The sequence below is a fragment of the Vipera ursinii genome (genome assembly GCF_947247035.1).
Source record: "Vipera ursinii genome assembly, chromosome: 9".
NCBI lineage: Eukaryota > Metazoa > Chordata > Lepidosauria > Squamata > Viperidae > Vipera > Vipera ursinii.
The window spans coordinates 15418732-15444332 of NC_139523.1; the positions used below are offsets into that span (position 1 = coordinate 15418732).

A 25601-nucleotide genomic window follows, 5' to 3' on the forward strand; every position below is an offset into this window, starting at 1 on the left:
AATTTACTCAGGATGGTTGAAATGAAATAATGAAATGAAATGAAATGAAATGTATTAATTTGGTTCTTAACTGTTATTACTTGTATTATTACTAGAAGTACTACTATAATTAACTGTATTGGTTTGAAAATTCAATAAAAATTACTATCGTTCAAAAAACAACACTCTTTTTTCCCCCCCTTCAATGGCTTTGACAAACGTTTAGATGCTGGAAGTTACTTATCTGGACCTTTGATATTTTTTCCATTTTCGCTACTTTTTAAAAGTGAAACATAATTCCCAGCTTTTCTCCATATGCATTTGTCGGGAGTGTGTTAATGTACAACTCTACATCCTTTCTACTTTCTTCACAACCACGAATAATATGATCACAGCTTTTGGTCATTGCACTCTACTCAAGGTGCATGTGTACAACATTCAGTTAACGCAACAGGAATTATCAATTACCAAGAGCAACAAGCTTCTTGTAACAACATTCTATCACTGACATAATTACAGCACATTTATCATTCATATGTCTTTTTTCAAACAATTACTACATATTTGTTATTCTGACTTCACCTTCCAATAGGTTAAACACTGGTTCTTTCCATTGCTTGATTTTATTGCATGGTTTCCAACATTCCAATTATCTGGATCATTTACCATTTTATTCTTGTTCTTTGTTCAGACTGGGGTTTATAACATCCTTATAACTCTTTGGGGTCAGCACAGTCACCTCTTCTACATTGTTATGAAACATGAACTTGCTTAACAAACTTGACCGAAATGTTTCTCTTGTATGCTTACTGTTACTCTACAACTTACTGCTTCAGAAGAATCAGGATTCTCCCCCCCCACTCAATTCCTCTATATACTTATTTCATTTTTTTAAAACCCATCTATTTACAGAGTTCCATGGAATCAAAGATCTAGGCTCACACCACTCTACTCTTGGTTTCCCCAATAAACCTCCCACCAGTCCCCCGCCAATGAAGAAATGACCACACCATTCATCAAGATGTGTGAAATATCATCTATTTCCTACAGGATTTTAGAAGATAGCTTGACTTTTTTTTTAAAAAAAAAAGGGTATTGCCATCTCCTCCTCATGATCAGTATCTTAGAAAAATGCTCTTCAGCCTCTTGCCTAGACTTGCAATACTGTGCTAATCAAGATTTAACGTCACCGTGAATCCCAATAAATCTGGGCACAAGCTTCAGCTGGAAACAAAGGCAAGCTTAGGGCGGGTTTGCAAGAGAAAGGTAGCATCTGATGTCTTTTGGCTGTGAACAGTGATGAGATGAAGGGAGAAAGGAAGCAAGATACAAAGAGTGGGCCTGCAGACCAGGTGATATCTTCAAGGACGCAATCCCAAAGGTCAACTCCAGCACAGTTGCTCAGTCAGAACAGGTGATGGCCTATGAGCAGCCTGGTCTATCAAATATTGCATCTTCTACCCCATGAAGTGAAACCCTTGTCTTGAATAGTATCAGAAAGTATCGACAACCAAAAGTGTCCGCTTAATTTTAAAAAAAGATCAGTGCTGTAGTCCTGAGTTAGGTATGAGACCAGGACTTCCTGTTAATTCCAGAAGAACTTCTAGGAGACAGCCGAAAGGTCTACCTCTTGGGTCCCCCACATCGGCACTCCTTTCAGGACCTTCCGTGCTACAATGCGAGTCAGCTCTGTTGCCTTCTAAAAATGCGCAACCCTTTTTAAAATGGTTGGTTTCTTCAAACTTTCAGGTTAAACTTGATAGACTTGATTAGAAAGAGTCAAGTTGAATCAGAGATGGGTTTGTAGTGTAGTTGTTGTTGTTTAAAAAAGGACAGCATTGAGACTGAAAAGAGATGGTGAGGCACTCGAGGTTCCAGTCTATGCATAAAATTCCTCCTGCTTGTCAGGTTTTTGGTATGTGACACTTGCCTGTTTGGGCTCTTCCAGTGTGTAGCTTCCTTCATCTTTCTTCTTCATCCGGTAGATCAAGAGCATCACCAGGAAAGCGGCAAAGAGGGCCCCGACGACCCCTCCCACAATCACAGCTGCAAATGGACCACAGAGGAAAGTTAAAGACATCTTTATCTGCTTACCTTTTATATAAAAACAAAAATTTAGAAAATTGAATATTAAAATCCTGGGGAGGGACGGAGGGATGGACAGGTGGATGCATGGATGCATGGATGGACGGATAGACTGATGGATGGACTGATAGAGGGGTGGATGGACCAATGGATGGGTGGATGGATGGATGAATGGATGGGTGGATGGATGGATTTCAGAAGTGTCTACGGAGGGAGAATCAAAATAGTCAAGAGTGTGGCTGCAACTGCACTACTGAAGCCTCATCCCCTTTTTAACATGTCACACGCATACAAATGGAGTGAATATTTGATGGTTGTGCCCACCATCTTTACTTTTTTATCATTCCACCCCCACCACAACTACCTCTGACATATTTTATATTTCACTGGGTTTTCATGCTCCCAAAATTGTTAGCTTTCCATAAAGCTTTGAAAAATTGAGTTCCTCCCCCCCCTCAAGTACTGGATCAAGGAATTAGATGAGCCTATTCTGTAAGGGTTATGAGAATGATTGTGGTTGACTTCAAATGTACATAAGAACCTAAGCGGGGCCCTGTTGGATTGGACCCCTGACGTATTCTGGCCTAGCAGCCTTTGGAAAGGTGAAAATTGAAATTTATTTCTATTTATTTATGGTCAGTGGCCAAAGAAGTTGCTGCAACAATAAAAACAGCACATAAAAGCAGGCTCAGATAGAATAAGATTGAGTTGTTGCACAATCAGTTTAAGTTCAAATCACTGAAATGAATGTTCAGAGTCGATTCTGAATCAGACTGGACCAAAAGTAATCTTCACACCCCAGTAACAATGGCATGACATGGGACATTTATGCTAAATATTATGCACACATAGGGAAATTGCAAAGGAAAGCTTTGAGTTAGGGCAGGTTAAAAATGGCAAGTGATGTGGATTTTTACGATATATATATTTTTTTAAAAAAAACCACTAGAAAGTTAGGAAATGATGGCTCACAACAGTGCAAATTTAGGTATATGAACGTTTCTCTGTCTCCTGCCTTGTTTCTCCCACGCTATAGTCCAGCTTGCAGTGTCAGATAAGTCTGGCAGCTGCCTCGGTTAGAAGTAATGCCTTCCAAGCAAGATTCGCAGTGTCTTCTTTAACATTTATTGAGATTAGAGGGATGGGATGCGTTTACAAAAAATTCTAGCTGTGGAGCTATTTCCTTTTAATATTGTAATCCCCACATAGGTTAGGCTGGAGACTTTCTGAACTTCTTTCAAACCACCGTTCCAGTGATCCAGCAAGGTTCGCCGTGTCTTTTCATGGATTATGGAGAAGCTTGCAGCTAGCTCTCTACACAATGTGTTTTGAATCCTGATCAGTCTGACAACTAACCGACGCAATATAGTAAATTCCTCGAGGCAACATTTTGAAAAGCCACCTCACGCGCTCTGAGGCACGGAAGCCGGTCCTCTGGCTCTGGAGGCATTTGAAGTTGCTTTCCACAAAGACCATTCCATTCTCTCCCCTCAAACATGCCCACGGAGCCAGACTGGCCATCGGTAATACATCTTACCTATGAGCACTTCTTTCCTTTCCAGTATGTTTTTCTGGGGCAGCTGTGCTGCTGAATTTCCCGACTCTATTGTATTGTCAAGGAGCCCTGGTTCCATTTTCTTTTTCAACCCTGGCCCGGCTGCAGGGGTGACCAGGGGCACCACTTCGTTGCCAAGTTCGGTCTGAGCTACCTCTTCCTCCTCGTGAATTTCAAAGTCCCCGCTGAGGGGAACTTCAAGTTCGTTCACCGTAACTGTGGAAAGGGACGTTTCCATGGGTTCTGCCTGGAAGAGAGAGGGGGGGGGGAGAGAAAGAGCATACAGAAAGCAGGAAAGTTAAATAATAATGCCCCCCCCTCTTTTCAGTGAATTTCTCTCCAACACTTAGCCCGGCTGATGAGCAAGATGTTACTTGACCACTACCTGGGTTGGCCTGAGATCCAGGACAACAGACATAGATGACCCAGAGCTTACGGCTCAAGAGCATCCAGGAGTAGGTGGAACAAAAGTTTCAACCCCAGGCTGTTTCACCTCTTTGGGGGATGAAAGAGAAGGCTTGAAAGAGGCCCCTTCAAATCTCAAAATGAGCATTGACTGTTAAGCATTCGTCGTCGTTTACATAGGAAGCTATAGGAAGAGGAAATCAAGGCAAAATATTCATCCAAGAAAAGAACAGTGTACTCCTCCAGCTGCCATGAGCCTAAATGAGCTTTAATTTGGCTATTCTTCTCCTATTCTTTTCTTTCTCTCTCCCTCCCTCCCTCCCTCTCACACACACACTCACCCACACACACACAACCTGTCTTTGGATTCCACTGCCCACGGTTACTTGAAAGTTTCATCAATTTTTTTCCTGTATCAAGCTTTGTACTTTTGATAAAAAAACTGCCTTCCTTGTACAATTTATCTCCGCCGGGATGGCAGTGAGATATAGAGCGGACCGGTTTTGGTGTGTGTCTACGTGTGTAGAATCAGCTCTGCTGCCTTTATGGATGATGGCCAGGAGGGGGAGTTAGAGATTCATCCCTTTCGAACTAGCCCCCACCTCCCCACCCGTATTTAGTCATGCCTGTCACAAATTGAGTCTTCAAGATGCCAAAAAAGAAAAAGGGGAAAAAAATAGTCTCCTGTGAGTTTGCTTGGGAAAACAGGCAGATCAGCAGACTGAAATGTCCAGTGGATAAGAGGAAGAAATCTGCTCGGATGGATGGCAGCTTCGGGATAGAAGATATTATGCATAAAAGAGCAAATGTGGGCAAATATCATCTTTAAAAACTCAAGGGGAGATAGCCAGAGTTAGGATATACGATTCCAGACTGAGTGTGGTCTTCATGTCCCAAAATTCTCAGCAACGACGGCTATGAAATTTTGAGTGTTCCAGTTTGCACATCTGGCATATGCTCAATTTAGTGGTGGAAAATGTAAAGGGCTGAGAGAAATTGAAACATGAATAGGTGATGTATTAATTTCTTTTCGTAACAATGCAAAATGTTTAATTCTGTCTCTAGGTTCCTGGTACCAGCATGGGCAACCTTTGTACTGCCCCGAATGAAAGAAAGACAGACAGACAGACAGACAGAGAGAAAAAAAACAAGAATGAATGAGAAAGCTTTTAAAAGAGGGCTCTAAACGAATGCTTAAATGCACAAATTTCTCAGGCACATTGATGGTAAGGAGGAAAACTCCTCTGCAATCACAGCCAGGATGGTAGAAATAATTATATAATAACAACAGGTCCTTAGGGAGGGCCAAACAAATGGACAGCAAAGCTAACTCTGAAACCAACCAACGTAAGAAAAAAAAGGGGGAATTGGAAGAACACCTGTAGGACATTTAACAAAGAGAAACTGAGGCTAGTACACCATGAAGGTTTACTGAATACCGAAGAGACCGAACTGATCTATAAGAAACATCAAATGAAGAAGAGAGGCATAGCAAGGCAAAGTATTACATGGTCACTACATTTCACTCTTCGGAGAAGGGCGGGATATAAATGGGATTAAAATTAAATTAAATTAAAATTTAAAAAAAAAACATTAGCAGGCAAATCAGATAACAAGAAGACCAGGCAACGGCCAAGAGCAGGAAAGTTGAAGAAAGAGACACAGGGGCTCATTCTGGCTGCAGAAGACCAAACCTTATGAACAAATCCATATTTATTTATTTATTTTATTTATTTTATTTAGATTTATATACTGCCCTTTCCCGAAGGACTCAGGGCAGTTTACAGGGCATTTAAAAAACAGTCAATACAAACGTTAAAACAAAATTAAAAGAAATTAAATAGAACCCTGAGAAAATTAAAACCCAATTAAAATTAAAATTAAAAATATTCTCAGCCTGGGCCAGAGAGCTCGAAGAGCCAGGTCTTCAGGTCCCGGCGGAATGAACGGAGGTTGGGGGCAGTCCTAAAGTCTGAACTGAGAAGACAGTAACAGATAGCAAACGCCATCTCTGCAAAGAAGCTGAAGAAACAGTGAACCGTCTAGTTAGCTGCTGCAAGAAGATCCCAAAGACTGATGATGAACAATGGCACAACAGTGTGGTATTCTGGGACTTTAGAATTCAAACAGACAAGCATCTGCCACACAACATTCCAGACCTAACAGTTGATAGAGGAGGAAGAAGAAGATAAAAAGATAAAAAGTCTGGCTAGGGAACATTGCAACCCCTGGAGACAGCTGAATAGAAGAGAAAGAACTGGAGAAAAATCACAAAATATAAAGACCTGCAAATAGGAGTAGAACAATTGTGATAAAAAGAAAAATCCAAGATAGCGGCAATATTAAGGCCCCTTGGATTAATTCCAACACATCTGGAGCAGCACTTGAACATCAACTGCATTGAGAAAATCCCATCAGTCAATTGCAAAAGGCAGCTTTACTTTGAACAGCTTACATCCTGAGACAATATATTTAATATTATTAAACAACAAGATCCACCTATCCCAGGGCCTCGAGAAGGACTCGACAGGAGGATATAAATGTCAAGTCCAATCTGAACTTCTGGCTGACTGTGCAACCAACCACAATTTATTTTATTTGTAATGCCACCCAACTCCCAGCAACTTTGACCACTTGGATTGATTGCCACTTTCCCCAACCTGGTGACATTTAGATGTGTAAGAATTCATCTTCAATCATTCCCTTCTAACATCAGAAAGTAGCAGACTAGATAGAGAAGGCTGGTGATGAAACCAGAGTCCTGGGAAGGAGTTGGGGGAAAAAACACCAAATCTGAGTTTTCATCTCAGCTGCAAAGTTTGGGTATGATGTCAGCCTACTGCTGTAGAGTTGTAGAAAGGATAAAATGTAAAGCTTAAAGAAACAAGCCAAATATGCTTTTCCAAAAGGCAACTGGATCTTCTAGATTTTTTTTCCTTGCAAATATTTCACTTCTCATCCAAGAAACTTCTGAAGTTCATTCAGAACCGAAGACGTTTCTTGGATGGGAAGCGAAATGTTTTCAAGGAAAAAAGCCCAGTTGCCTTTTGGATGACCTGGATGATCGAGAATCTCTATAGGCGTGAAGCCAGAGGAGTAAACCCAGCTCTGACGTATCCTTGGCTTTGGTACTTGCCCTTGGCTCTTGTACTTCATCCTTCACCTCAACCTATTCCCACCTACGCACAGCTGGTCCCTGTCTTTTCAATGTGTTAACAACAGGGAAGAAATCCCCTTTCCTTCTTTTTTCTATTTTCCAAAGAGAGGACAGAGCAAGATCAGATTTCCCAGCAACACCTGTCATATTTACAACCACCAGACTGTTAAAAAGGATGCCCTATATAGCTGTGACGGAAACAATTCATTCAGGGATGTGCAGCATCTAGCGGCTGATGTGATTCCCCCCTCCCCCTCTTTGTCTTCCTCTTTGAAAATGTCATAGCCACAATGCGTAACGGAGTCAGGAGAAACCATTTTCCCCCATAGGAAAGGCAATGAGAGTCTCCTGGAAGGAACTTTGGAGCTAATATCGGAGCTCCTGATGTGCTGCAGAATTGACTAACCAAAGATTGGGGTGATACATTTTCTGGGCTAAAAGTTCAGCATCCCTTTTCCATTGATACAAGGGCCCTAGAAATGTTCCATCCCGATGGCTGGGTCGGGAAGCCCCCATTTTACATTTCCCACAAAGTTCCTCGTGTGCACCACCTTGAGGAAACCCTACCTTTTATTTTTCTCATTAATAAAGGAGAATATTTGTAGCTCAGGGTTGAAATAAGGGGTCCTTGGTGTTCTCTGGGCTTGGCTGTTTTCTTGCAAGCATTTCATTACCCAAACTAGGTAACATCATCGGTGCTAGTCTAACACTGATTTATTTATTTTATTTATTTATTTAGATTTATATACCGCCCTTTCCCGAAGGACTCAGGGCGGTTTACAGGATATTTAAAAGAAAATCAAAACAAAAGTTAAAAACAAATTAAAAAAGATTAAATGAGACCCTGAGAAAAATAAAAACCCAGTTAAAATTAAAAATTAAAAAATTCTCAGCCTGGGCCAGAGAGCTCGAAGAGCCAGGTCTTCAGGTCCCGGCGGAATGAACGGAGGTCGGGGGCAGTCCTAAGCTCCGTGGGCAGCTGGTTCCACAGGGCAGGCGCACCCACTGAGAAGGCCCTCCCCCTGGGTGTTACCCGCCGGCAATCTTTAACCGGCGGCACCCTGAGAAGACCCTCCCTGTGGGAGCGCACTGGACGAAGGGAGCTTGATGCTGGCAGCAGGTGTTCCCTCAGATATCCCGGACCCAAGCCATTTAGGGCTTTATAGGTTGATGATGATGTTACTTAGTTTGAGTAACGAAATGTCTGCCAGAAAACCACCAAGCTCAAACAGCACCAAGGATCCCTCATTTTTCTCACTGCTTTCATTTGCTTCAAGTACGGCCACCTTCAGATATTTGAGATGGCACACAACAGAATGGACTGGAGCATCGAAAGATAAGCAGGTTTTTGTATCATCTGAAATAACAGTTGAAGCCTTCATAGTTCTGGGCTTCAACCAGCCCTTCACCAACATTCCCCATTGAATCCCAATGACCTAATAGATCTTGATAAATATATTCACATAGCACCAGTTTTCATTTCATTTAGACACCTTTTGGTTTCCCAAACTGTAGCGGTATGAAATCTAGATCTGTTCATAGCTTAATTTTGTTTAAATCTGTGTCATTCCTTTTTAGCGATACAGTTCATTCAATTGTTTTATATTTAAATTCCTGTTCTAAGTTGCCATGGAGACCACACAAAGGAATAAAACATTAAAGTATTATCTACTCATGTAAATAACTAAAATTTTAGTCAGGTTAATTACAGATTTCATTGATGGTGCTCCTGGATATTCAGCCAAATTCTCTCTCTCTCTCTCTCTCTCTCTCTCTCTCTCTCTCTCTCTCTCTCTCTCTCTCTCTCTCTCTGTGTGTGTGTGTGTGTGTGTGTGTGTGTGTGTGTGTGTGTGAGTGAGTGTACACAATAACAGAAGTGGGATTTCTACAATTAGTTTAATCAATTTGAAAAGTCTGTTTCCTAGTAGGAAGGTAACTTAGGCATCTTTAGATGCATAATTTAATTCTACGTTATGTTTCTTCTCCATGCTAATGAGTGGTGTATTTTACAGACTCACAGAGGAAACCCAAGTCGTTAAATACCAGGGATCTAATTCAAAGCATTCCCAAAGATGTCTCTTTGAGCCCATCTAGTGAGGATGAGCTAATTATCCTCATACAGTATTAGTTCCTCTGCTGAAGTGATTTTTATGATTAGACGTTTCCTAACATTCAAGTGGAAGCAGCCTTCCCGTTGCCTGTTTCGTTTCTGGCAGTCTGGCGCAGTAAAAAAAACAACAACCTAGTCTTTGCCTTTCTTCACAACTTATTTTGTAAGTCCCAAAGGTGATTTTCCAAAAGGCAACTAGACTTTCTCGTGTGTTTTTTTCTTGAAAACCTTTCCCTTGTCATCCGAGAAGCTTCTTTAGTTCTCATCCTTCTTGGATGAGAAGTGAAACGTTTTCAAGGTAAAACAAAGAAAGTCCAGATGCCTTTTGGAAAATCACCTTTGGGACAACCATGACTTGGATGATTGAGAATCTCCATAGACAGTTTTTGGAAATCATTCTCATATTCTTCCCACTGATAGCATCTTCCTTTAAAATAACATCCCCACCCCTGGGTTTCTCCTTGCAAGCCTCAAGGTCCAGACCTCTGTGTATTCTTGTGGCCATTCTTGATGTCTCTTCCACTCTCCCTGAAATTTTCTGAACGTGTCGTGCTTAGGTCTAGACATGCTACTCAAGGCAGAACTTGTCTAATGAAGAACAATGACATACACACCCTGATTTGAAAACTATACCTCTGCATTTGACTGTTTCAGCAAACTGAAACACATTTCACTGGTGATTAAAGTTTCCAGTTCCTTTTCACTGTACCCAGTCTGGTATCTCTCATTTTGTAGTATTGCAACATCTTTCTCCTAAGTGAAGAACTTTGCATCCATCTCTGCTAAATTTCAAGCTGTCACTTTCAGCCCACGTCTCAAACCGTCCATCTGAACTTCTGTCTTCTAGGGTAATCGTAGTAGCAAATCCCTCCCGGTGGGATGTCATCTGGAAATCTGATCGTCATTCCCTCAACTTCTTCATACAAGTCATCTAGGGAAATCCTGAAACTATTGGAAATTAGGAGCAAAGGCTGTAGCCTTCCTTGATGACTCCCAGTTTCACTATTTATTTTCCCTTCTTTGCATACGCAGACTCCACCCCCGAATCCTTTTTCTCAGGTGAAGAGCTCAACACAGAAGAAACAAAGAAGTGATGAACATTTGCGCTGAAAAGGCACCGCCAGTGCTAAAGCTACTGCTTCAAAACCAATTGGGCCAACAATATTGAACTGTTTCTAAGCAAAAGAAGACAGAAAGAAAGGGAAAATGGAAAAAAGGGAGGAAACTAATGATTGGCTGACATTGATGTTGAGACTCTAGAAAGGGTACAGAGAAGAGCAACAAAGATGATTGGGGGACTGGAGGCTAAAACATATAGGGAACGGTTGCTGGAATTGGGTATGCGTAGTTTAACGAAGAGAAGGGTGAGGGGTGACATGATAGCAGTGTTCCAATATCTCAGGGGCTGCCCCAAAGAAGAGGGAGTCAAGCTATTCTCCAAAGCACCTGAAAGCAGGACAAGAAGCAATGGATGGAAACTAGTCAAGGAGAGAAGCAACCTAGAACTAAGGAGAAACTTCCTGACAGTTAGAACAACTAATCAGTGGAACAACCTGCCTCCAGAAGCTGTGAATGCTCCAACGCTGGAAGTTTTTAAGAAGAGACTGGACAGCCACTTGTCTGAAATGGTATAGGGTTTCCTGCCTGAGCAGGGGGTTGGACCAGATGACCTCCAAGGTCCCTTCCAACTTATTATTATTATTATTATTATTATTATTGATTCATTGATTGATAAACAGGCAGAAGGACCAGAACTGTTATCGTGAGCTTGTACCTTATCTTTAGTTAGACCTGAAAGACTATGAGATGAGAAACTGTGGCCCTTTATGACTGGGAGTTGAAGTCCACAAGTCATAGGCCATAGTTCCCCACCTTGGCTTTAGCGCGTGCAGAAATCACCATACTGAGACAAAGAGCCTCTCTTTAAACTCCTTCCTAGCTTCAGGTCTACCTGAGCAGCATCCGTTGGTGTTGCTGTAGGAGGCTGGGGCTTTGTCGTAACATCTGGTTCCTGTGAAGTGCTGAGCTGTGCTGTATCTCTGACCTTTGTCCCAATGGTCGTCCCCGGGGAAGAAGCTGGAATTTCCGTTCTGGCTACAGTAGCAGTCGTTGGGGTTTCAAGCATTGTTGACTGTGTCACAGCAACAATTGTGATCACAGGCAGCAGGTCCCTCAGGGCAGTGGTTGGTTTAGAGGTAACTGTTGTGGTGGAGGCTGTCGTAGCCATGCTGGAAGCAGTAGTAGTTGTAGTAGTAGTAGTAGTAGCCACATCGCGGGCTGCAGTAGTTGCAGTAACACCTACTGCTTTCCAGACGGTGACTGCTGGTGCTTCTGAAATTCTGGGGAGGTACAGACCGTTGGTAGCTGAATTAGAAATACTTTCCTCTGTAGGGAGTGGTGCCAAAGGGGTGGCAACTGGTTGCACAGATGTGACAGGCAACACAGCTGAGGTGGTAGCAAGAAGGACGGGTGAATCTGTGGTGAGTCGCACAACTGTCTTGGATCCAGGGTCCTGCTTGAAATCTGCAAGAGAGAACAGGAACATCATCTAGAAAATAACAATACTCTAGATCAGGGGTGTCAAACTCAATTTCATTGAGGGCCGCATCAGCATTGCAGTTGCCCTCAGGGGGCCGTGTGGGTGTGGCCAGGGTGGGCGTGGCCTACTGGGTGGGCATGGCTAGAGTGCGTATGGCCTACTGGGTGGGCGTGGCCAGCTCTACATCGTTCGCATCAAGGGTGCCTATGGGGGCCTGGGCAGGAGTGGGACAGATCTGAGGGTCTCTGGCAGGAGGAGGGTCTCTGGGCCAGGGCCAAGGCAGTGGGGGCCGTTCCCTCACTGTTTCCAGGATGGCTTCGCGGGCCACATGAAACCACTTCGCAGGCCGGATCTGGCCCCCGGGCCTTGTGTTTGACATGTCTGCTCTACATTACCCTACAGCAGGAAACGAACAGGAATACAGGTAGTCCCCCAACTTATGACCGCAAGTGAGCCCAACATTTCCATTGCTAAGCGAGACAGTTAAGTGACTTTTGCCCCATTTTACAATCTTTCTTGCCACAGTTGCTAAGTGAATCACTGCAGTTGTTAAGTTAGTGACACGGTTGTTAAGTGAATCTGGTCTCCCCATTGACTTTGCTTGTCAGAAGGTTACAAAAAGTGATCACATCCCCACAGGACGCTGCAACCATCATAAATATGCAAAGCATCCAAATTTTGATCACATGACCAAGGGGATGCTATAACGGTCCTAAGTGTGAAAAACGGTCATAAGTCATTTTTTTTCAGCAGTAGATTATTCACGCTGACTAATATTATTAGTTGTCATAATGCTGCAAGCGAAACAAGATACAACAAACAGCCTATTTTATAATACGAATTGGGAAAGCTGTAGTCCTCCAGATTTTACTAAGCCACAGTTGCCTAGAGAAGAGGGGTGCTGGGAGCTGTAGCTCAGAAGAATCTGGAAGCTATGCCAGTTTTCTGGATTCTGATTATTGGAAAGTGCACCCCCAACCAACGAGAGATCTGCCTTCCTATCTATGGCACCCAAATTTGCCGTTCGAGTTGCTTCCGCAGAAAACTCCCTCTTTTTGAAATAATTAAAGTCAATGAATGAATCAAAACAACGCACTGTGAACTGAATGAAAATTAAACTATGGATATTAGCTGGCAAATTAAGAGCATGGCAACTGCTGCAATTTGCTTTTTTAATGGGCATTCCTGCTATTTTAGTTAGCGTTAAAAACCTGCTTTGATTTTCCATGTTTTTACAACCAGAGCTGAACAACAGCACTGCGATGATCTACATGTTTCCTCAGAAGTCATTCTTTTCGATTCTGTGGAATTTACCACTTGTTAATCCTTAAGAAATTTATACTCTTGCAACCTTCGCTCTTTTCCTCCTCGAAAAGATGCAAATCTCCATGAATCCTAAGGCAGCATTCAACGTTCTTTTAATCTGTTGAATTCAGTGAGAATTGCAAAGGACTTCGGTGGGTGATAGGAACTCCACCGTACAATATTTGGACCCAAAGAAGGCAAAGATACATCAGATCCAGCATCAACATCTTCCCAGGGGTCTTTGACAGACACGGCCAGGCGTGAGCTCATCATTATGTGATTGAAGCAATAAAAGAAGTCAGTTAAGCTTCCAAGAGATCTCGCATACCTACCCTGCCCCTTATATTGTCGATTAAAAACAGGACTGTTGACCCTTATCTCAGTAGGTTTTGGGGAGTACAAAAATTGGGAAAGGGGTTTTCTACAGGTTGCCTCTTTACACATATTGTATCAAAATTCACACATTCTCAAAAGTTTGTTTCCTCTGAAATAAGAATCTCCTTTTCTGGAGAACTTTTTCCAGTGAGGCAATAGGGGTGACCAGAGACTTGATTGTTGTGAGAGAAGAGAGAGAGAGAGGAGAGGGAGAAGGAAAGAGGGAGGGAGGGAGGGAGAGAGAGAGAGAGGGGGAGGGAGAGAGAGGAGAGGAGAGGGAGAAGGAAAGAGGGAGGGAGGGTGAGAGAGAGAGATGGACGGAGGGAGAGGAATCTTTTCATTATTCTACAGATATCTGAAAAAATGAGCACACCATGAAAGATAAGGCACTGGTCAGGTTTGCAGACTGCATTAAACCATGATATGAAGTAGGTTTGCCCATTGCATGAAACATGAGCAGTTTGCTGAGTTCACATCACATCCAAAAGAAAAATCATGATAGCAGTCTTCCAATATTTGAGGGGCTGCCACAAAGAAGAGGGAGTCAAAGCGCCAAAGGCAGGACAAGAAGCAACGGATGGAAACTAGTCAAGGAGAGAAGCAACCTAGAACTAAGGAGAAACTTCCTGACAGTTAGAACAATTAACCAGTGGAACAACCTGCCTCCAGAAGTTGTGGATGCTCCAACACTGGAAGTTTTTAAGAAGAGACTGGACAACCATTTGTCCGAAATGGTATAGGGTTTCCTGCCTGAGCAGAGGGTTGGGCTAGATCACTGATGGCGAACCTTTTAGACACCGAGTGCCCAAACCGCAACCCAAAACCCATTTATTTATCGCAAAGTGCCAGGGCCGCATCAGCATTGTGGTGCCCTCAGGGGTGGGGAGCAGGGAGGCACCTGTGAGTGCCGCCTCTGGCACGCCAAAAACGGGGGTGCAAAAACAGGGCACCGTGCTGCAAGGTGCAAAAACGGCCGCCGCTGCACCGCAGGGTGCAGATACGAGGCGCTGCACCATGCAAGAACCGGGCAGGGCTAGTATCACGCAGGCACTGGCCCCACCCCATTTGCACCATGTGCGTGCTCGCGGCCCCGTGTGTGCATGCACTCATGTAAAATGCTTCCCCCTCCCTTTTCTTCCAGTCCGCCAATCGACAATGGTTGGTGACCTCCGCTCTACCACCTCTACTTGAGCTTGATAGTCGGCCGCTTCGCCTTCTTTGTACTGGGCGGGGCTCTTGCGGCGGTGGCAGCCTGATGGACTTGCTGCTGGCAGCGGTGGCACACGTGCCCACAGACAGGGCTCTGAGTGCCATCTCTGGCATGCGTGCCATAGGTTTGCCACCACTGGACTAGATGACCTTCTTCATCATCATCATCATCATCATCATCATCATCATCATTATCATCATCATCATTATTATTATTATTATTATTATTATTATTATTATTATTATTATTATTATTATTATTATCATCATCATCAACATCATCATCGAAAGCCTATTGCTGGCTTAGCACAATATATGAATCACACCTATTTCACATCCACCTCATATCCAAAGAAAGTGCCACCACCCTTTAGAATTTTCCTAAAACTTTCTTCCTGAAAGAAAAGGCAATTGATTTCCCCTCAAAGGAACGCTGACTATCCAAGTCAACACACGCAGATCTATGGAGAATAAAAATTCAACCCAAAAAGGACTTCTGCCTTTCCATCTGTTCTATTAATCGGACCATCAAAGCCACAACGGGCATGATGTATTCCTTCCTGGAATGACGTAATTCTTGCCATTTTAATTCCATACAGTACTCACATCCCGAGCCAGATCCCGAATAGAAGTCCTCCATTTCCTCTAGTTCTTCATCTTCAAAGGAGTAATCGTCCCCAGAGCCTTCCATGTCAATAGGCCGTTCAAAATTTTCATTCCGCCACTGTTGAGCCTAGAGGATCAAAAGGGCCGACAAACAAACGTATTATTCACATGGATCCAATAGCATAAATTTTCTACAGAGCAGCCTAAATAGTTTGAAGCCTACATGAAGAGCCACTATAGGCCCCCTGAGCTACAGATCGCTTTGTCCAGAACTGTATTACTTTTTCTCTGGGGAACCAAAGAGGCTTTCCCTTGCCTTGCTCCCAACTTACTAGATTGCAACATTCATAAATCCTTCCAAGGCAACACAATTTTCTTTGGCAAGGAAGGATAATTAGACAGACTCGAACACTGGGCACAAAATGAAATTCAATTGTGAAAAAAGTAAGGTTCTACATTTAGGCAGGAAAAATCAAATGCACAGGTATAGTATAGGTGGTAACTTGCTCGATAGTAGTAACTGTGAGAGTGATCTCGGAGTCCTAGTAGACAATCACTTAAATATGAGCCAGCAGTGTGCTGCAGCTGCCAAAAAAGCCAACACAGTGCTAGGCTGCATTAACAGAGGGATAGAATCAAGATCACGTGAAGTACTAATACCACTTTACAATGCCTTGGTAAGGCCACACCTGGAATACTGCATCCAGTTTTGGTCACCACGATGTAAAAAAGATGTTGAGACTCTAGAAAGAGTACAGAGAATAGCAACAAAGATGATTGGGGGACTGGAGGCTAAAACATATAGGGAACGGTTGCTGGAATTGGGTATGTGTAGTTTAATGAAGAGAAGGGTGAGGGGTGACATGATAGCAGTGTTCCAATATCTCAGGGGCTGCCACAAAGAAGAGGGAGTCAAGCTATTCTCCAAAGCACCTGAAAGCAGGACAAGAAGCAACGGATGGAAACTAGTCAAGGAGAGAAGCATGTAATCCTGAAGAAGTGTTCAAAATGCACAAGCATGAAATACGGTACATTCCTAAGTTGTGAAAATGTTGAGAGTCACCCAGCAGTGTTTGAGTGCTGATGTATTCTTGGTATCTCCCATTTCAAAGCTGGGACTCATTTACCAGCAAATGCAGCTATAATTTTACTAAGCCAAAACAGCCAACCACCTGTGGAATTGGGTCTCTGACTTATCCCTATTTGAACTTAAATGGCATTGGGATTTTGCCACTAAATGATTCAAAGGGAAATTGAAAAGCTACAGTCCACCAGTGCCAAGAAGTCAGTCCAGTGTCCGATCATCCTTCTAACCATCTCACCTAGCCATCAACCAGGAAAACTGGTTGGGCTGGCAGACACTGTGTAGCCCAATCAGGCTGAAATATTTATGGTTTGCAGGCTTACGATCAGGAAGACGCCGATGTTGCACTGTTCAAAGCAAAGGAAAGACAAAGTTTGCTCTTACAGATTCTCTAGAGCTGTGTTTTTAAAACTTGGCAACCTTAAGATGCGTGGGCTTCAACTCGGCATGCTGGATGGGGAATTCTGGGAATTGAAGTCCACATATCACAAAGTTGCAAAGTTTCAAAAAGACTGCACTAGAGCCTATGAGAAACCACTGCCTATTTCAAACAGGCCCTCTGGGATACCATGTAAGAGATTATAAATTCACCCAGTGAAAAGCTACCAAGCGTTCTTCCTTTTTATTCACTGGAGCAATGCATTTTTTTTAATGAATTGCACAGCTTCAACCATCAGGCATACCAAGAAGCCATCCTTCATATCAAATGATGTGTTTAGCCTTCAGATACTCAATAAATAATCACAGGGTGAGACATTACACAATTCTGTCTCTTTTCCCTTTCCTGCTGAATCCTGACATCACTTTGTATTTATAATGCAGTTTCCTGGCAAGAGGTTTCCAAAATTTCAAGCTGATTCGGCGGGAGCTCTTATTGGAGATGTCAGGCCCTGAATGCGCACACCAAACTCCAGCTTCACTTCTCAGAACAGTGGTGGGCAATTTTCCAAAGGTCATTTACCAAAGCTATTGTGGACAATTTTCTGATCCGTACCCACAATTTCTATTAGGAGGATTTTCAGCAATAAGTAGGAATGAAAAGCAAAGCCTGGAATGAGTTTGAGAGTTGGCAAAATGCATACACCCATCTAACCATCTATCAAAACATCCACTAACACTGTCATTGTGGCTGGTTTTCCACTGGCTAGTAACTTCTGGCAAATGGAAATATACCAGTTGTTTTGGGACTATTTATGGAAGTTACTGAGGTTCAGGACATTTTTTTCATTATTTTTCCTCTCAGACTTTTCAAGATGGAAATCTTTTTTTTTAAGATGGCATGAGAAAGGCTAGAGATAACTAATCTATTGCTAGTATGGATAAAAATAAGCCTAAGTCAAGATCATATGACAGAGGTAACATAAAATGATAGAGGTGTATCACTTTCACCTGTAGCCTCAACAAAATTGTTGGTTTTCTTCTCAAAGATCACACAGGCCTTTTTAGCACTTTACAGGGTTACAGTACCCCCAACTTTGCAAAATTCTGTTCTAAGTAGACATTGATCTGTGGAGAAGACAGTGAAATCACCAGCAAGGTGTTTAGCCAATATTTTCAGCATTTTTGATTTTGGAAAGTTGGGGTTGTCTCGTAATTTATTTAATTGATTTGCATAGCTGCTCATCTCACAATTGGGACTCCAGAGGGTAAACACTGGATTAAAAGCAATAAAAGCAACAAGTAATAAAAATAATAACATAATAATAATCTAACGGCACTCAAGAACAATCTGATCTAGACTATGAACACACAACTCATATAAAAGAAATCACACTGATGGAAACATCCAGTTTTTCAAAGATTTACAAATTGCCAGCAGAATTGGGGCCAAGTGAAACTTAGAACGTATGGTGTTCAGTGAACAGGCACTGCAACAGAGGTATCTTTAATTCCAAAGAAATGTATTTGGCTACCTAGAGTATTCATTATGTATTTGACATAATGAAAAATATCTATCTATTCTATGGGGTAGGAGAGATATGGTGTTTTTTTTTCTCATTTCAGTATATTTCTGGATCAGAGTGAGCTACTCCTAATATTTCTCTGGGCATTCAAGAATCACCAGCTGCCAGCCTTCCGTAATCTGGTTCTCTAAGGTCTGTTGAATGACAGCTTCCATCACTCTTAATTGACCATGCTGAATGGGAATGAAAGGCTTATAGCCAAACTCATTTGGAGTGAACTAATTTGAGAAATGATGGGATAAGGACGTGATATACTTTTCTAACAACTGGTTCTGGATGGATCCATCTTGACCCAGGTTTACCGCAGACCTGTTGAAATGAACGTTAAATTCCATAGGGTGGTTTCTCCACTTAAGAACAACTAAGCCTATATCCAGCCCCCAATAGTTTTGCAAAGGAAAAAAAAATGTAATCCTTATTACACTTTATAAGAAACCAAACCAATCTTAGCAGAGTTTTATTTTATTTGCTAATGTAACAAAACACAGAAAAGGCTGGTGAGGATATATTGATAAAAGTAGAGTATAAAACCCAGTTCAGAATTGAGGAATCCTGCTGGGATGCTATCCTAACAGTCATTGACATGACAACAGTTACCATAGTAACTGCTTCCTCCATCATAATGGCTGTGCTCTCGTATCTCTTTCTAGGCTTCAGAAGAAGGCAAGGAGATTGAGATGAAGGAACACCTTTTGGAAGTCAAAGATACTCTGTGTGATGTCAACTGTGTGATCTTAGCTATCCTACTTAAGTTCTTTCAAGTGGCCAGCTCTGGCTGGTTTCACTTGGATGGAAAAGAAATGCCTCCAAGGGAAGTTAGATTTTAAATAGCAACAGTGCAGTCAAATGAATGTTTGAAAAACAAAATGAAATGGTAGCCCTCATAGCTTAAAAACATGACAGCGATTCAATCCAGATCCTTCTATATTTTGCCAACACAGACTGTATATTCTGGGTTTCTCTCTTCCACTCCTTCCTAGCTTCTAGGTACATTAAGGAAATATGGTATCCCAACATCCTATGTGTTAGAGTGCTTCCCAGATCCCGAACATCCTACATAAGAACAAGTGTTCTGCTTTGTGAGCTGAATCTATTGTGTCTAATTTGCTAGACATGTTTATGTCGTCTTCTCAGTCATTGTTTTCAGTAGTTAAGACTTCCACTAAGACACACGTGGTTTTTCATAAGAGAACAATTACTATTTTAAGAAAAGAAAATTCTCCCTACAAAAACTATGCAAATCTCAGTTGCAAAAAAAAAATAGGAGAAAAGACACATACAAAATTCTCCCCATCCAAAATTCTCTGAGATTTAGGAGTTCAGATCTTATACCTTAGGGAGCCCCTTTACTGGCATAACCTCATTTTGTTAGTGTTGGACTTGAAAAACACACACTTGAAAGTAGACCAGATTAAGAGGGGGTCAAACTATTCTCCAAAGCACCAGAGGGCAGGACAAGAAACAATGGTTGGAAACTGATCAAAGAGAGAAGCAGCCTGGAATTAAGGAGAAACTTCCTAGCAGCGAGGACAATCAACCAGTGGAACAACTTGCCTCCAGAAATTGTGGGAACTCCATCACTGGAGATCTTTAAGAAGAGACTAGACAGTCACTTGTCTGAAATGATTTAGATTTTCCTGATTGAGCAGGGGGCTGGACTAGAAGACCTCCAAGGTCCCTTACAGCTCTATTTCTTTTCTATTCTATTCTATTCTATTCTATTCTATTCTATTCAGTGCAGGTGTAAGGCTATATGAAAGATTAATTGACATTAAATTAAATTAATTAATTTTCTTAATTAAATTTTGCCTATAATTAAATATATAAAGATCAAACCAACAAAAAAATATTTACTTTTTGTCTATGTGTGTTGTGACTGCAAATCTAACTATTTAAGCAAACAAATTATGTTTCAATATGTTGTATGCACTCAAAAATCACAGATATTAAGAACTTCACATAGGACAAAAATAATTTCATTAATTCCCCATCAAGGGCATTGGAAGGAGAGTTGTTTTAAAAGTGCCTACATAGTGGCCCTTACCCCATAATCACAAACGCACTCAATTTATACGTGTTTTACCAATTGGCAAACCTGGTGCGTTAATCACAAGCAAGCCAGGATTTGTAAACTAGCATCACATCCAAGCTTGTGTTTCTAGTTCATAAATGAAGCGAAAAGCCAAAGTCCTCACTTCAGTTTGCAAGCTAACCAAATCAATCTTGATTTGTTGAGCTCTGCTGCTAGGGAAGGAATGAAATGATTTTCTACCAGCAGAACCAAAGCAGAAATTCAACAGCAAAAAAAGTTAGATTCAGGGGTCTGCATGGGGCTATTTTTTATGAAATAGACTCAAACTGGCATGTTAAATCTCTATTAAGCTTAACATCTCATTTCCATCAATTCCCCAAGCCCACCACACTGCAAAATGCTTCTATGACATCATTGCTTTAGAGTAAAAAAAACACACTAATTGTTATCAGCCCTTATCATGTGATGAAAGCAATTGGACTAAAAAGAGAATCTTTTTTAAAAAAAAGAGAGAGAGAAAAGCTGGAAAAAAACAAGTTATTAGAAAAGCAGGTTTTAAACCGAGATATAAATAAAATGGATATAAATAGACAGAACGTGTTCATATGCTCTTAAACTTCTCGGGATTTATTCAGGCGAAATATAAAATGCTCATCACATGCCTCTTAGCCACATGCTATTTCCAAACTGGCTCAGCTCTGTCTTCAGGGAAGAGATGTAAAAACACCCTTCCCTTCCCCTCCCCTCCCCTTCCCTCCCCTCCTCTCCCAGCTTTAAAGCTGGACAGGGCATTGGAAGTAAAGCTCTTGGCATAAATTGCATCAGTCTGTCTGAGATTTATTCTCAGCTCTGAGATTGGAATGCTGGATAACCAGCAACAATTCATTTCCCCAGAGATTTCATTTTGTGTCTGCCATTTCTAAAAAAGACCCCAAATAATTAATAATAATAATAATAATAATAATAATAATAATAATAATAATAATAATAATAATAATAATAATAATATAGCCCTTAACCCTGCCAATATTTACACTAAGAATTCTACTTTCAAAAACCCCATCCTGCTAGTTGGCCGTAGATGTTTGCGCAAAAACACCGAGCTATTTATTTTAACAAGCTATGCCCCACGTTTTGATTGAAGCCATTACCACAGCTAATTGCAATCAATTAAAAGAAAATGAGAATCAAAAGGATTTTCGTTTGAATAAGCACTGATCCTCTGCAGATAAACTGATGAACTTTCATTTTTCTCTGTTTCCATTCATTCTATTGTCTTCTGTCTGGCTGACAAGACCTGCCTTCGTTTCAGGACTTCTGAAGCGAGGAGAATTGAGCATAGCCCGATCTCACGTTGATGATTGCTCTTGAAATTAGCCTGTGCCGTGACTGTTAACCAACTTGCAAGGGCAAGCACACAATTGTGAGAGCAGTGATCTTACGAGATGGTGTGTTTACTCACGGAGAGCAATAGGGACTCTTGGCAGAGAATGTTCACACCAGACAATTAACGTCCTTGTCCAAGGAAGAGGTTGACTTCCGTCACCATACCCTGCTAACATTGCACACAAAGAGTTCCTTTGAAGTGGATACCATAGATTTCATCACCAATTCAAGGAGATATATCAAAGCCATCAGACAAAGAAAACGCCATCATTCTGTATGTATGAGTAAGGCTCAGTGTGTCGGGACAAAACTTAACTTCTTAGAAGCCGCCAAGAACTCGCTTTCCCATTATGATATTTTTACAAAGTGGGAATAACATGGCCTCATTATTTAATGTTCAAGGCATCGGCAGGGTTTAATTCATCCAACAAAAGGCCCAAAAATATATGTACCTGCTTATCACCAAAGTACATCTTTTCATGGTCATATATTAGGCAGACTTCTCAGCCTTAAGAAAGCTGGGGATTGTTCTCAACAACGGGGGTGGGGGGCGGGGGTGGGGAGTGTGTGACTTGCAGACAGCTAGAAAGCCGCAAAAAGTCCCGCTGAATCCTGCATGTTTCTGAGACTCAGTATCAAAAGCTTTATCCTGATTCTTCGTGATGTAAAGGAGCATGGAATCAGAACAGACTGTGGGGTTTTTGCAAATATGGGGTATAAACGATGGGCACCAGGGACTTTTAAAAAGTTTCTTCTGAAGAAAAATCTGAACTAGCCTCTTCCATTGCTCACAACTTCTATTGTTAGGAGCCTTCTCCTCCTATTAAGCTGAAATCTCTCGATCTGTCTCCAACCCCAGATCCGTGGACCAGTACCAGGCCACGGCATGCCAGTAACCGGTCCGTACAAACAAGCAAAACCCCATCCGCGAGATGCAGGCAGCACACAAGACCACGGACCTTCCAGTCCACAGAAAAACCTCTCTCCACAGAACCGGTCCCTGGTGCCCAAAAGTTTGGGGACCTCTGTTCTAAAATAAACCAACAGAGAACAGCACACTTCCTCTGCAAACATGGCAAGAAATCTGGCTAAACCAAATTTAGGGTTGTGGGTGCTTCATCGCTGGAGACTTTCAAGAAGAGACTGGCCAGTCATCTGACTGGGATGATCTCCTACCTTGAGCAGGAGGTTGGACAAGAGGACCTCTGAGGGACTCTCCGTAGACTCCCTTGATTGATAGTAGAAAGAAGGCAGAGTCTAACTATAGCTACATGCGGCAACCAGAATCTGGTTGCTGTATTTAGCTATAGTTAGACTCTTCCTTCTTTCTACTATCAGTCAAGGGAGTCTATGGAGAGTCCCTCTGTTTCTCTCATCCGGGTACTGACTAGCTAAATATCTGATCAGCTTCAAGAAGTCACGTAACACCATGCCTTCAAATCAGGAGGGCCTTGTAGGGATATCTATTATTTATCAGTGCAGGAGAAGAATGTCTAATCTGTAACCCTGGAGTGATTTATGATCTTTGCCTTGATTTTACGTAACCTTTGACCTAATATTATGCAGACTTTGGCCTAATATATGCCTTTTCTGTAAACAAACAGCTCTAACCTCTGAGAAGAGCTTCTTGTTTAAAAGGAAAGCCTTTGCTGTGAAAACGGTGTATTCTATCATGGAATTAAGGTTATTTCTGAGGAATCCAGCATATTGGTTTACTGGCTGCGTTCACACAACTTGCATTTTCTGGTCCCTACAGTTAGTCGCTAGCTGGGATTGCACAACACACTGGTTCATAAATTAATCCAGTTCTGTGAATGCAGCCATTAAGCTTTAAACCAAGAACTGACCTAATGAAGCAGGGACTCCTGGCTTCATTTATTACTGTGCTTGTTAATTAAAACAAGCTTCTTTCTTCCAAGAACCTTGGACTACTTTACATCATTTACTCTCCTCTTCATTTAAATCCCTATAAAAATCCTCAGAGGTAGCTTCATTTCAGAAAGAATCACCCAGAATATCCATCATGAATAAATGACAATTGCATCCCAGAAAGCTTTATGCCAATACGCTAACCATTATACCGTCTCAACCTTATAAATGCACAAAGCAGATTGATTTTCAGCAGTAGCCACTATTAGAAATTGACATTCCGTTTTCAGTGGCTGGGCTCCGTTCTTTTTTCAAACTTTGCTTTTCGATAACATTTGTACCTACTTAAGCTCTTTTCCAAGAAGTTCCACAGAAAGCTAAAAGAAAGTACAGTGTTTGGTATCCTGAATGCTGCGAATGCATTTGTGGTTTTAGATGCAATGCACTGAAATTGACTGCAATGGCCTTAGATTTAATTTTGCAGAGCTTTGACCAAAAAGACAAATACTGCAGTTGATAATATCTGCTTTTTTTTTCTTTCTTTTTTTTTGAAAGTGCAGCTGAGCGGGGGAAGTGGGGATTATCAGAATCAAACCCATGATGTATAGAAAAATGACTGATGGATAGCAACTGCTTCCCTGCATTCTACAATTCAGCAGACCGTCACCTGGAATGTAGGAAAGACAATTTAGACAAGACAAAGACGTTTGCCTGTTGGAGATAGAGGATGCTGCAGAAGGCAGCCATGTTGTCAAAAGATTAAAATCAGCATCACAATGGGTGTGTCATAAACTCAGTCCCTGTTCTACATGCAGGCAATATCACAACCTGCATACTAAAGGAGTGCAGTTTGCGTCATGCCTTCATGATATTTGCCTCATCATTTGTCCCAGTTCTTCCCCCTGCACCCCTCTGCTTGGGGGCAGAATTAAACATTCATTCCTTGTGTGACTTGATCCAGCTCTCTCTCCAGCCCACAGTAACTCTACTTTTCAAAAGATGCAATACAACAGGAAAGTGAAAGGCATCCTCTTCGCTGCAAGATGTAAGATTTGGACTTTATGTTGAGGTTTCGTAAAGAAATTAAGGCTTTTTTTTCTTTAGTTCTATTTAACTGCAGTACGATCCTCTATATGACTAGATCAGGGTAAGCAGATTTTCAAGGGCTGGTGGGCACTCTGGAGATTTTGAAAGCACAGTGTGAATACTCATAAACTGTGAGTATTATCACAAAAAAGATGTTGAGAGCTTGGAAAAAAATCAGAGAAGAGCAACTAAGATGATCAAAGGCCTGGAGACTAAAACATACGAAGAACGGCTAAGGGATTTGGGTTTGGCTAGTCTAAAGAAAAGAAGAAATAGGGGAGACATGATAGCAGTGTTCCAGTATCTGAGGGGCTGCCACAAGGCAGAGGGGGCCAGGTTGTTCACCAAAGCACCAGAGGGAAGGACGAGAAACAATGGTTGGAAACTGATCAAAGAGAGAATTAACCTGGAATTAAGGAGAAACTTTCTGACAGTGAGGATAATCAACCAGTGGAACAGCTTACCCCCAGAAATCGTCGGCGCTCCATCACTGGAAATTTTCAAGAAGAGACTGGACAATCACCAGTCTGAGATGGTATAGGCCAGTGATGGCAAAACTTTTAGAGACCAAGTGCCCAAACTGCAACCCAAAACCCACTTATGTATCATCGGGTGCCGAGTGGGCGTGGCCCTTTGAGTGGGTGTGGCCAACTGGGTGGGCGTGGTCCATCGGGTGCACGTGGCTGCAGTGGTAAAGGCAGACTGGGTGGGACTAAAAAGTTCAATCAATCAATTCCAACTTTGCGAGAACTTTTTTTTTCCCCGCGAGAAGTTGAAATTGATTGATTGATTGAACCTTTTTTTTTTGCACACAGCGGCGGAGGCCTAAAGCGAAAAGATTTTATAAAACCCATC

At 41.9% G+C, this 25601-nt stretch overlaps 1 protein-coding gene across 1 annotated transcript in view; it reads right to left on the reverse strand.

Moving 5' to 3' along the window:
• Nucleotides 1–1717: 1717 nt before the first annotated feature.
• The window catches only part of SDC3 (syndecan 3), a gene marked incomplete at its 5' end in the record, with an annotated part of 73354 nt that continues 49470 nt past the window's right edge, over nt 1718–25601 (reverse strand). Inside the window, 4 exons of the mRNA XM_083370002.1 lie at nt 1718–2025; nt 3602–3866; nt 11243–11814; nt 15326–15452. Of these exons, the coding sequence (XP_083226128.1) occupies nt 1859–2025; nt 3602–3866; nt 11243–11814; nt 15326–15452 (1131 nt within the window). The 3' untranslated portion in view covers nt 1718–1858. The remainder of the gene's footprint in view (nt 2026–3601; nt 3867–11242; nt 11815–15325; nt 15453–25601) is intronic.